Source organism: Stomoxys calcitrans, chromosome 2 (assembly GCF_963082655.1).
Source record: "Stomoxys calcitrans chromosome 2, idStoCalc2.1, whole genome shotgun sequence".
In the NCBI taxonomy this organism is placed as follows: Eukaryota; Metazoa; Arthropoda; class Insecta; order Diptera; family Muscidae; genus Stomoxys; species Stomoxys calcitrans.
In genome coordinates, this window is record NC_081553.1 from 83,786,987 (window position 1) to 83,801,149 (window position 14,163).

Genomic DNA, 14,163 nt, shown 5'->3' on the forward strand with positions numbered 1-14,163 from the left:
TGTTCGGCAGCAGAGGGATCATGCGAGGGTCTTCGTAATTTCTTAGACTAACGAACTAGCCGCTCGGCGATGTTGTTAGTGCCGTTCGGCGTTCTGCTGTTTTTGTTTCGTTGTCGGTGTGGGGAGCAATGTTAATTTGTCATCAAGATCAGTGAAATTAGTTTACGTTGGGGTTTGTCGTGCGCGGTTCAATTTCAAGCAAAGCTGGCAGGCGAGTGTGTGATTTTTTTTTTATTCAAAAAAAGATACATAAATTGTGTTTTAAAAAATTTTAACCAAAACAAGTGCTACCGTCGGAATATTTAAGAAAAAAATTATTGCTAAAGCAAAAAAAAAAAACAACATACCACAAAAAAGTTTTCTTTACTCTTATCCCTTTTGTCTGAATTTTAATGTAAAAGAAGAAAGAAGAAATATTTGCATTGTGCCCCTTATCTTTGGCGCTTGACTATCATGGCTACGGATACAAATCCTGTGGAAACAAACAAAAATTCTCAACGTGTCAAACCTGTGGAAACATTGGTTTTGGCAAATATTGCCCTAAAAGCCGAACAAAAACGCCTGAGTGGTGAATGCGGAGTCGGTCGCAAGGAGGATGAAAGAATTACCAGTGCGGTCATGAAAGTTTTAGAGGGATACGATTGGAATTTGGTACAAGCATCGGCCAAGTAAGTGGTGTTTTTTACAAATTGTGGTTGGACAGACTTACTTACCAATAAAAAGAAAAGAAAAGTTTCACATTATTTTTTCATGCAATTCGTGGAATAACTGCAGCAAGCAATATTAACCATGGAGTGAGTTGGCAGGGTTGTGCCAAAGGTCCTTTAAAAACTTTCTGAAATGAAAAGAAAAACAAAACGACATTGATTTAATGATTATGGTGAATTTAAGGAAATTAAAGAAAAATTTAGGTTTCTCACAGCACTTTCAAATTCGCTAATTTGATAGGTATGTGTCTCTTAATGCTATGGCAAAATTTATTTGAAATAGAGTCCTGGTTTAAGATTAGTCCTGGAACACAAATAATATTCGTTATGTTTTATTTTCTATAAAAACATTTTATTTCTACGGCAAATTTTGTCAAAATTTTATAGTCATTATTTGGTTTCTACAGATGCTTGTCGATATGTTGTCTCTCAATGCTTTTGCAAAGTGTGTCGTAGTTTAAGTGAAACAAGTAAAAACCACCTTTCGTCATAATACGGTGAAAAATGCATAATTTATGCCCCCATAACAGCTATATCGAAATATGCTTCGATTTGGACCAAATTCGATACGGATATTGAGTGGTCTAATATGTACAAGCCATTGTTCAATTTTGTAGAACAAAATATTGGTCTTTTTTGTGGCCATATCCAAATATAGACCGATCTGAACCATATACGACACGGATGTCGAAAAGCGTAACATTTCAGTGAAATCGGATTATAAATGTGCCATTTATGAGGCCAAGACTTCCAATGGAGTGATCGGTCTACATGGTAACTATATCCAAATATAAATCGATCTGGACCAAATTGAAAAGGGACGTCGAAGGGCCTAACACAACTCACTGTCCAAAATTAGGCGAAATCGGACAATAAACGCGCCTTTTATCGCCCCAAAATTTTAAATCGAAAAATCGGTCTATATGTCAGCTATATCCAAATTTGGAACGATATGAGCCAAATTGCAGAAAATTGTCGAATTGTGCCTATCACAACTCACTGTCCCAAATTTCGGCGAAATCGGACAATAAGTGCGCCTTTTGTGGGCCCAAAATTTTAAATCAAGAGATCGGTCTATATGGTAGGTATATCCAAATCTGGAACGATCTCAGCCAAATTGAAAAATAATGTTGAAAGGCCTAACACAACTCATTGACCCAAATTTCGGCGAAATCGGATAATAAATGCGCCTTTTATGGGCCCAAAACCTTTAATCGACAGATCGGTGTATATGGCAGCTATATCCAAATCTCAACCGATCTGGCCCAAATTGAAAAGGGATGTCGAAGGGCCTATCACAACTCACTGTCCCAAATTTCAGCGTAATGGGACAATAAATGCGCCTTTTAAGGGCCCAAAACCTTAAATCGAGATACCGGTCTATGTGGTAGCTATATCCAAATCTGGACCGATCTGAGCCAAATTGAAAAATAATATTGAAAGGCCTAACACAACTCACTGTCCCAAATTTCAGCGTAACGGGACAATAAATGCGCTTTTTATGGGCCCAAAACCTTAAATTGAGAGATCGGTCTATATGGCAGATATATCCAAATCTGGACCGATCTGGACCAAATTGAAGAAGGATGTCGAGGGGCCTATCACAACTCAATGTCCCAAATTTCGGCGAAATCGGACAATAAATGCGCCTTTTGTGGGCCTAAAACCTTAAATTGAGAGATCGGTCTATATGGCAGCTATATGCAAATCTGGAACGATCTGGGCCACATTGATAAAGGATGTCGAGAGGCCTATTACAACTCAATGTCCCAAATTTTGGCGAAATCGGACAATAAATGCGCCTTTTGTGTGCCCAAGACCTTAAATCAAGAGATCGATCTATATGGCAGCTATATTCAAATCTGGACCAATCGGACCAAATTAAAGAAGGATGTTGAGTGGCTTAACACAACCCTCTATCCCACATTTCAGCACAATCGGATAACAAATGTGGCTTTTATGGGCCTAAGACCCTAAATAGGCGGATAGGTCTATATGGGGGATATATCAAGGCATAGTCCGATGTAGCCCATCTCCAAACTTAACCTGCTTATGGCCAAACAAGTTTGGCCGGGTCGAATATTATGTACCCTCCACCATGGATCACATCAGTCGAGTTCTTCCCCCAGTGTCTCTTTTTAGGCAAACAAAGCAAAGGAAAGGATAAAAGAAAAAAATTGCTATGCTATTGGAGCTATATCAAGTTATGGTCCGATTCGGACCATAGTGGAATAAAAGTTGGAGAGCAAACTAAAAGTCATTGTGCAAAATTTGTAGCCAATTAGAATAAGGATTGCGCCCTTTAGAGGCTCAAAAAGTAAAATAGGGAGATTGTTTTATAGGGGAGTTGTATTAGGTTATAGACCGATTCAGACCATATTTGGCACGTATGTTGAAGGTCATGGGAGAGTTGGGGAGTTGTACAAAATTTCAGCCAAATCGGATAATAATTGCGCCCTATAGAGGCTCAAGAAGTCAAGATCCCAGATCGGTTTATATGGCAGCTATTTTAGGTTATGAACCGATTTGAAGCATACTTTGCACAGTTGTTGAAAGTCATAACGAAAGACGTCTTGCTAAATTTCAGCGAAATCGGATAGGATTTGCGCCCTCTAGGGGCCAAAGAAGTCAAGACCCCAGATCGGTTTATATGACAGCTATTTCAGCAGCACCTCATGCAAAATTTCAGCCAAATCGGATAAGAATTGCGTCCTCTAGCTACATCAGGTTATGGACCTATTTGAACCATACTTGGCAAAGTTGTTGGAAGTCAATGACAAAACACGCCATGCAAAATTCCAATTCGGATAGGAATTAAGCCCTCTAGAGGCTCAAGAAGTCAAGACCCCTACTACTATTTACTCACATATTGCTGACACGTTCTGGAAAATTAAGTTCAATGTGCCAAATTCACTTTCCAACAAACTGCTTCAGTAATGCATAACAGCACATACGATTTTCATTCTACGGTTTTGCAAATTTGTACTCATTTGCTTCACTTTTACCGAATTCAAAGGCATATCTCGGGCAAAATAGTACCTCCTCCTCACTCATATCATACAAAAACAAAACTTTTTATGATACACAGATCCTTGGCCAAATGCATTTTGGACTACCCATGAATGCTTGCATGGTTCATAAAGATGTTTGTGGAAAATTTTCAAAAGTTGTTGCAAAGAAGCATGCGAGAGGACTCCCACAAATTTTGTCTTCTATGGCCTAATGGGTAGTCAGAGAGAGAGAGAGAGAGAGAGAGACAATTCAATTTTGGCCAGGTTCTGGATAAATGTGCTTTGTGTTCATTCGAGTATGAGAGGAATTTTTGTGCCCAAAATGAAGACCATAAATTGAGCCGCAAGGACAATGATGTAGATGATGTTGAGGATGCCCATAGAATGGGAAAACATGTTGACAATGTTGGCCATTAAGAATTGAAAAGCGATGTGACCTGGTACACTGGAACTGGCTGTTCATCAAAATGTTTTCACGTGGATGGCAAAGAGCAAAACACCTTTCTAACATCCAACAACGACAACAACAACAACATATGGGTCATTGAACATTTTTGGGATTAATTATGCGAACGACAATGACGATGATAACAACATGGGATTTGGGATTTTCATCATTGGCATTGACATTCAAATGCAGCCACTGTATAACATTTCAACACTTTGATGAAATATGTTTTGGCACTCCACACTTCGGATAAATGGGCAAGTGTACACATTTTTGCATATATTAAATGGATATGAGTAAAGCTTGATGATGGTGTTAAAAAGGGAAGGTATTATCAACATATTAACGAGGTGATTTCTTTTGTGGTAACCATTAAGAAAGCTTTGGAAACACCTTCATTTCCAATGGACATTGGCATTGGGAATTTAATAGGCAGTAAAGATAGCCAGCATACTCGTAATCAAGAATTCTGTGGAAATGATTTGGGCGATATCTCTCTTTAAATAGGAAGGGCTGAAATTGTTGGATGTATTTGAAGTTGCTAAAATTTCAATTTCAAAGGCGGACTGAGCAGATGACTTTGTATCCTACACTGTGTGATGTACCCACTACCACTTCGTAAGTACGGGCCTAGCAAGGAAGCTAGGAAGCACTGGTTTAAACAGCTCATGCACGTTTCGTGTTTCACTGTCAAAAGTCTTCAGCTTGGTCTATAACTTAACAAATGAACAACGCTTGCAAAATTATTGAATTTTATTATCAAAATGTGTGCCTTATTAAGAAAGTTCATCGCGCGCTTCTTCCTTCGACGAAGCTCATTTTTGGCTCCATGGGAACATAAATAAGCAGAATTTTCGATTTTGAAGTAAAAATCAGCTGGAAGCATTGCATGAGCTACCAATGCATTCAGAAAAAGTCACAGTTTGGTGCGGTTTATGGGCTGGTGGCATCATTGGACCGTACTTCTTCAAAGATGAAGCGAATCGTAACGTAATTGCGAATGGTGAGCGCTACCGTGATATGATATTCAACTTTTTTTTTTGCCGAAATGCAAGAGCTTGACTTGCATGACATTTAAGCATGCGTAACAATGGACTTATTGAGAGGAGAGTTCAGTGAAAACTCTCCTCCTAGGTCGTGCGATAGTCTAAAGGCGTTAGGTTTGGCCGGGCCGAACTTTGGATACCCACCACCTAGGATATATATATTGTATTAACCACCTTTCGTCGTTATACGATGAAAAATGTTTAATTTATGAACCCATAGCAGCTATAAGTAAATATAGTCCGATCTCCATTTTATTCAGGAAGGCTACAAAAAGGTCTAACACAACTCATTGTACCAAATTCATTGGTTTCAAAAATGCTCCTTTTATGGGCCAATAACTTAAATCTGGACTTTGGTATATGTTTATGGCAACTATATCCAAATATAGACCGATTTGAATCATATAGGACAGGGATATCGAAAAGGTTAACAAGGATAAATAACTGTTCCAAATTTCAGCGAAATCGGGCAATAAAAGTGCTTTTTATATATACAAGACCTTAAATCGGGAGATCGGTCTTTATGGCAGCTACATCTAAATATACACCGATCTGGGCCATGTCGAAGAACACGAATGTCGAAGAGCCTAACACAGCCCACTGTGTCAAATTTCAGCGAAATCGTATAATAAACGTGCTGTTATGGTCCCAAGAACTCTAATCGAGAGATAGGTCTATATGGAAGCTGCATTCAAATCTGTATTGATCTGGGATACTGGTAACTGGGATATTGAGTGGCTTAAAACAACTAGCTGTTCCAAATTTAAGCGAAATCGGACGACAAATGCGCCTATTATGGACTCTATATCTTAAATTGAGAGATCGAGCTATGTGGCAGTTATATCGAAATATAGACCAATTTTAACCTATACTCTCTACGAATGTCGAGGGGTCTAACTCAACTAATTTTGCCTAATTTCAGCAAAATCCGCTAATAATATCACCTTTTATGGGCATAAAACCTTAAATCGGAAGATATGTTTTAATGGCAGCTATATCCAAATCACGACCAATCTGGACTGTATCCCTGTGTAAACAGGGATGTCGAGATGCCTAGCACAAGTCGCTATACCAAATTTCAGCGAAATCGGAAAGAAATGCGCCTATTTATTATGCAATAAATTCACCTATTATGAGCTCAAGGGAGACCACCGTATCGCAGAGGGTAGCATGTCCGCCTATGACACTGAACGCCTGTGTTCGTAAAATTTTCAGCGATAGTTTTCCCCTCCTAATGCTGACGACATTTGCGGGGTACTATGCCATGTTAAGTGTACTCCACAAAGAGGTGTTGAAAAGAAAGCCCCTTATCATTTGAATCGGACATCACTCAGTGATATGTGAGAAGTTTGCCCCAGTTCCTTAGTGGAATGTTCTTTGCAAAAAATTGGATTTACATCATGTGTCTGAGACCTTAAATCAAGAGATCGGTCTATATGGCAGCCATATTCAAATCTGGACCGATCTTGGTCAAATCAAACAAGAAATTCGTACTAACCCAAATTTCAGCGAAATCGAACAATAAATGCTCCTTTTATGAGCCCAAGACCTTAGATCGGGAGATGGGTCTATATGCCAGCTATATCCAAATCTGGACCGATCTAGGCCGTATTGAACAAAAATGTCGAGCTCACTGTCTCAAATTTGAGCGAAATCGGATAATAAATGTGGCTTTAATGGACCAAAGATCTTATATCGACAGATCGGTCTATATGGGGGCCTTATCAAGATGTAGTTCGATATAGCCCATCCTCGAACTTAACCTATCTATGCTTAAACAAAAAGAATCTGTGAAAAGTTTCAGCTCATGTTTGGTGTCGCAAAACCATCTTCCCCACATGCTATTACTTGCCACACCGATTTTGCATAAGTGAGCTCATAGCCCTATGTGTCCCGTTATGACACCAAAATCTATTTTTAGCTCCTTTCAGTAATAGCCTCCTCCTCTCACGATCCGGATCACCCCGTAGGCCATTTTACTGGTCTTAAGGGGCTTTAATTTTTACGATGATCAAAAATATATATACTTTATTCGGAATGATAGAATTGGGTATAAAAATGAAATGATTGCGCTTTGTTCGTTTGTTCCGAATAGACTCAAAATGGCTGAACCGATTTTATGAAATTTTCACAGATGGTAATGTTTGGTCCCCCGGTGAAAAGTGGGTGCTTCATCTTGTGATATCCGCAAAGGGGCGGATTCTCCCCTTAACCAAATTTTTCAAAAATGTCATATCCCAGTGATGGGTGCATCGATTTAAGTGAATTTTTTATGTGTATAAAACTTTGAGGTCAAATAACAGTGAACGACGCCCTATCCCAAAACACATCCAAACAGACATGCATGCCGATTGGGACAATGTGGGTATCAAATGAACGGTATTTAAGAGTAGTGTACGAACTTGAAATAACAGTTCGACCTCACGTGTTAGCGTTCCCACCCCACCCGCAAAAACCGCCAAAAATTACATGTTTACCGATTGGGGAAATGTAGCTATTAAACGAAAGATAATTTCATATATGATACGAAATTAATATAAAAATTTGGGGTCAAGCTCCAGAGTGGCCGCCCGCTCCAAACGGACATGTAGGCCGATGGGGACAGAGTGGGATTTAAGAGTAGAATACGAAACTTACATAAAAGTTTGGGATCTATTTCCAGGCAGTTAGCCCACTCCTATATTATGCACCAAATGGATATGTGAATCGAATGGGACGTGATGGGACGTGAACTTAAACGAAAAATATTAGAAAGTAGACTTAAAAATTATAAAGGGTGATTTTTTTGAGGTTAGGATTTTCATGCATTAGTATTTGACAGATCACGTGGGATTTCAGACATGGTGTCAAAGAGAAAGATGCTCAGTATGCTTTGACATTTCATCATGAATAGACTTACTAACGAGCAACGCTTGCAAATCATTGAATTTTATTACTAAAATCAGTGTTCGGTTCGAAATGTGTTCATTCACCGTAACGTTGCGTCCAACAGCATCTTTGAAAAAATACGGTCCAATGATTCCACCAGCGTACAAACCACACCAAACAGTGCATTTTTCGGGATGCATGGGCAGTTCTTGAACGGCTTCTGGTTGCTCTTCACTCCAAATGCGGCAATTTTGCTTATTTACGTAGCCATTCAACCAGAAATGAGCCTCATCGCTGAACGGTGAATGAACACATTTCGAACCGAACACTGATTTTGGTAATAAAATTCAATGATTTGCAAGCGTTGCTCGTTAGTAAGTCTATTCATGATGAAATGTCAAAGCATACTGAGCATCTTTCTCTTTGACACCATGTCTGAAATCCCACGTGATCTGTCAAATACTAATGCATGAAAATCCTAACCTCAAAAAAATCACCCTTTATAAAAATTTGGTCAATTCCCGGGAAGCCGTCCCAACCCAAAATAATGCCGAAATGAACATTTATACCAAACGGGACAATATGGGATTCTAATGGAAGTTATTTGAGAGATAAATATGAGTAATTTTCAAATTTGCACCATGTCAACAGGGGGCCACAAACACTTATGGGTGTAGCGAAGCACACCTGGCCAGCTTGTTCATTCAAAAACGAAATTTTCCTCAAATAAACTTCTTTTGTAAAAAACGTTGCTGCTTTGTTTACGGCAAAAGTGCAAGAAAATGATTAACTTTTAAGCATAAGTCTTTACACTTTCACTTCGCAATACTTTCCGCCAAATGGAAGGGACATAAAAGACAAACTAAGTAAAAAATTTATCTTTTCGTGTAATAAAGCATCTTTTGCAGTAAACAAAATATTTTTGAATGCAAGGAGTTTTTGAATTTTCGCGCAAACGAATAATCCTCGATCACAGAAGAAGTACCTAAAGGTTGCAAATTCACGACTTACATTCAACTGTTAAGGGAAAGGTTACACAGTTAACGTAGGAAAACGGATTTTTTTGTCGGAAAAATATTCTAAATCTTTTATTTTTTGCGTGTTCACAATCATGAGATGGATAAATTCTCAATCTTTTTGAATTCTATAAAAAAAATGTGCACTAGACTTTCTCAGAATGTGAACGGCTGTGGTCAATTTCTAACATTTCGTTAAAAAAAAACTGCTGTTGATTTATGAACATTTGTGGTTCATCTGGTAACACCTGTGCACAGTGGTCTCGCGCAAATTTTCAGCCTAATCGGATGACAATTGCGGCTTCTAGGGGTTTAATATGTCAAATCGGGAGATTGGTTTCTATGGAAGCTATTTTCAAATCTGAACCGATGTGACACATGTGCAATAGCCAACGACCTACATCAATAACATGTATTAACGACCGCTATCGTGATTTTGACAGACGGAGGGACGGACGGAAGGTTGGACGGACATCGTGAGATCGACTCAAAATGTCCAGACGATCAAGAATATATTTTCTTTGTGTTGTCGCAGATCAATATTTCGAGGTGTTACAAGCGCAATGACTAGCTTAGTATACCCCCATCCTATGTTGGTGGGTATAAAACGTAGATATGTTTGGAGAAGATTTGTTGATCGTGCATTGTATTTTCTCACTATCGATTTTTCAATTTTTGTCACGGATGTGGCCCACAGTGTTGTGTCGGTAGATTCACTTTTATTAACCAATGGAGTAAATTTTATAACGCCAGTGGGGTCAGTTTGTCAACCGACTAATAATGTCAACTAAAATACAAATCATCCCCTTTTGGTGTTGTTTTGACGCCTCTTCCAATCCATCCCACTTAGTGTAATGCTGGTCTTATACTAATTTCTCAGATGATGTCCTATCTGAGAAATTAGTATAAGAAATTAGTATATAAGCAATTCAACCACCTGTGATATTTAGATCCCCATTTATATGGTCGGAAGTGGCATTTCGATGTGTCCAAATGACATTGTCGTCTGCCATCCGTCTATTCTAAATCTTATGCATGTCTCGCAGGACTCCAAGCAAAGTTTAGAAGTTATTAATTCAATTTTGCAACTTTATAATATGATTCCGTCGTGCAAAATTGAATTTGAAGTGGTAAGGATACTTTAATTGAGTTTACCATTTTTTTTTCAATTAGTGTTGAACTCTGCGGGTGCATGAGAACTGTCATCTACATGCATGTATATGATGTTCTTTTTTGTTTATATTTTACATCTGCGTCATAGGGTCGGATAAATATGGGCATATGTGGGAAGTTTTTAAAAAAAAGTGTTGCAATTATTTTGAGATTTTCTTTCAAAAACTGCAGGTTTTTAAATATGAGATATGAATTTTAGGAATATGAGAGTCATATGAATGATACATGAGAATAGAGTGGGATTATGAAATTCAAATATGGCACGAAGTGTTCGGAAGGATCTGGGTCAAAGCAAATTTATGAGTCAACTGGGACTTAGTAAGCTAAACCGGGAGGATTGGTTTATATTGGGCTTAAGTCTATTTAAGGGGTTGTATCAGGGTTGTATTTGGTATTATTGTTACTTTAAAATTTCGGAAAAAATTTTAAAAACGTAAAAATGAGGCTAAACTATTCCAATCGGGGCTGTGAAAATGAATCGGTGTGTGAAACATTCTGAGTGACAAGCATACCTTTAAAGAAGCTTTAGGCGTTAGTGACATTGACATAACGGCTTTGAATGGGACTAAATCTACTGTTTATCCAATTTAGGTGGAGGGTGTGTGACGAATGAGGTGTTAGTGACCATAATCCGGTTGATGTTATGGTCACTGTCTAGCTAGACAAGAATCGACACGTGAACGAGGCCGAAAGTTTAGGGGAGACTATATCGGCATTGTCTCTAGGAGCCTTTAGGGCATTGACAATAGATGACCAGATTGCTAAGATAGACGAGTAGATGAGCCCTTTGGCAGACGTCGAAAGCCCAAACCGATTAAGGTCAATTGGTGGAACCATAAGTTTAAAACGATGCGACGGCATGTAAGGCGTCTGAGGAAGCAATTCCAAAAAACCAAACAACTAAATATGGAGGATCTTGTCTCAAGTCGAAAAGACTACTTTAGTAATGTGAGGAGCAAGGAAAAATCAATTTGGGAGGAAATTATCTATGCTGTAATGTATGAGGCTGGTGGCACCTAGTCAATAGCGTGACTTGGGCAACTTCACAGTGGTGTATAGGTTAGGTTTGGTTGAAAAGAGGGTTCAGATATGTATTCCGCATGTTGCCAGCTTGGTGGTTAATAGGGGCTGCTTCGCATTGGGGTATACGTTAGGTTGAAAAGGGGCTGCAGATATTAATCCGCCCCATGCCACTGTGGATATACACCTACGACAGTAATCGGCTTCTTGTGCGCTCTAAAATCTAAAAAGCAACCTCGAAAAAAAATACCACTACCCTAAGTTGATTCATGTCTGCTATCCCACCTTAGAACCCAACCACCCCACCCACCTAAGTACCGGTGTCTGTAAGCCGCGAAAGCCAGGCAAAGACATAGGAAATGCTCCAACGTTTCATCATCTTCCTGACATGCCTTACACATGGTACCACTTGCCGCACCGATTTTGCATTAGTGAGCTCGTAGTCCTATGTGTCCCGTTATGACATCAAAAGCTATACTGAACTCCATCTTACTTCCTTTAAAAGCCTCTTTCACGATCTGGATCCCTCCATATGGTCTTCGCAGTCCTAACGACTGTTTCGCTGTGTTACTGCGTTTGTCACCCACGCCTTAAAACGGACTGGCGTCAACCCGAAAGTCTTCGGGTTAACCATGTTTATCGACGGCAGTTCTCTGGCCAAATCATCTGCTCTTTTATTCCCCCTTACCCCGTTATGGCCCGGCACCCAAATGATGCGGATTGTGCCATGCTCAGAGAAGGCCTTAATTCTATTCCTGCACTGCAAGACAATTCGTGAACTTACCCTCCTGGTTGTTATTGCCCTTATGGTCATTTTACTGTCCGTCACAGCAATTTTTACTCGATTTGCCTGAAATTTTGAAGGTGGTGTTATTCTATGACTGTTGTTTTTCTATTTGAAAATGTCATTCAAAGAACTCGACAAATGCGATCCATGGTGGAGGGAATATAAGATCGGTCCGGCCGAACTTAGCACGCTTTTACTTGCTTTCTTTAAATTTATTAAATTTATTAAATTTTTGAGAAATTTTTAACTTTTAAGCATTTGAAAACAGCAGAAAATTTTTGCTGTTTTAGCAAAAAAATGCTGCTGTTCGATTTTCAGCTGACTTTCTGCTATTACAGCAAGCATTCTTGGTGTTTTGACTAACAAATTTCTCTGAGTGTAGATAAAAAGTGTATGCGGCAATATTCGATATCGATGTTCAATATTTCGACCGCAATACAAAAGATGTGAACCAGGTAGTATCCATGAGTATTTGCAAATGCAAATTTTGCCCATGAACATTCCTCTAAAGACCAGGGGCAAACTTCTCACATATCAATGAGTGTAGTCCGATTCAAGATTAAGATCAATGATATGGGGCCTCCTTTTTATAGCCGAGTCCGAACGGTGTGCCGCAGTGCGACACCTCTTTGGAGAGAAGTTTTACATGGCATAGTACCTCACAAATATTGCTAGCATTAGGAGGGGAAAAACACCGCTGAACTTTTTTTTCTAATGGTCTCGCCAGGATTCGAATCCAGGCGTTCAGCGTCATAGGCGGACATGCTAACCTGAGCATGTCCGCCTATGACGGACATAAACTTTCACATGTATATGACATGGAAATTAAGCAAATGGGGTTTTAGAGTAGATCACCATGACTCCGAAAGTTTTTAAGTATAACAAGCTACATAAAAATGAGTTAAATTCGGCCAAGCAGAGCCTTGGACCCCCAATTTAAAAGCAGAAGAACGACCTTGCATGTTTATCCAATCAAAAATATAATAAATTAAAAACATCCCAAAAAAATCTCCAACATTAAAGCTTTGTGAGATTTACATTCAATTAATTCATGTATGGATGTGACATCTTAAATATTTTTTCTATGCCCCAACGTTTAACACTCAAAGTTGTTTTCACACTCCCCATGGTATCTCATGCAAATGGAGCTGAAAAACGAACATGTGTACCCAACAAGTGTGAGGTTGAGTCCACCTAGACCTAGACCAGCAGTTAAAGGTTACGTGTCCTTTTTTATTATTGCCTAAACTCAAACGAAGAGCCCTCGGATGTACCTGAGCACTTGTGTATGCATGACGTTCATACAAATATGTAGTTATGTATGTATGTATATACTCACATACATACACACGAGTAAACGTACTAAATGTATGGTACATGTTCTATGGCTTCTGCTTCAGCACTTTTACATTCACGTTTTTGAATAAAGGAATCCACCTAAGCATGGCTGCGTAGTTGCGTGTGTTTTTGACGTTATTGGTTATTGTATTCTCTTCATTCACAACGGTATGCATGCAACTAGACAACATGTGTCATTTTAAATTGCCCCAAGGTAGGAGACCACACATATACAAGGATCCATGGGATGTCATGTGTGTGTATGGGTGGGGTTGGATGGAGAGGAATTTGCCACTCCACGTTTCAAATGTTGCATACGTTTCCATATAAATCTATGATATACACATAAACGTTATTACATATACAAGTACCTGTATGTGGCAGACCGTTACATGAGAGATTTATGTGCTCATCAAAGTACAGGGTGGCTGATGAAAGCCGCTACCAAAAAAAAATGTAATAACTTTTTTTCTATTTAATAATAATAATTTAATAATTAATTTAATTAATTAATTAATTAATTTAATTAATAATAATTTAATAATTAATTTAATAATTTAATTTAACATGAATAAAAGAAAAATGTATTCCATACACCGAAAAAAAAATGTAGCAATATTCATCATTGTAGCAATATTCATCAGCCACCCTGTACTGTTCTGTACAACTGTTTACATGGTCAATAGAATGTGTGTAGTAAGCTTTTCCGTATGAGTGTACAATTGTAGTGGCTGTGTAATGATTTTCCA

At 38.7% G+C, this 14,163-nt stretch overlaps 1 protein-coding gene across 1 annotated transcript in view; it reads left to right on the forward strand.

Moving 5' to 3' along the window:
• Positions 1 to 428: 428 nt before the first annotated feature.
• The window catches only part of LOC106083315 (uncharacterized), a 153,155-nt gene continuing 139,420 nt past the window's right edge, over positions 429 to 14,163 (forward strand). Inside the window, exon 1 of the mRNA XM_013246252.2 lies at positions 429 to 668. Coding sequence (XP_013101706.2) covers positions 454 to 668 — 215 coding nt within the window. The 5' untranslated portion in view covers positions 429 to 453. The remainder of the gene's footprint in view (positions 669 to 14,163) is intronic.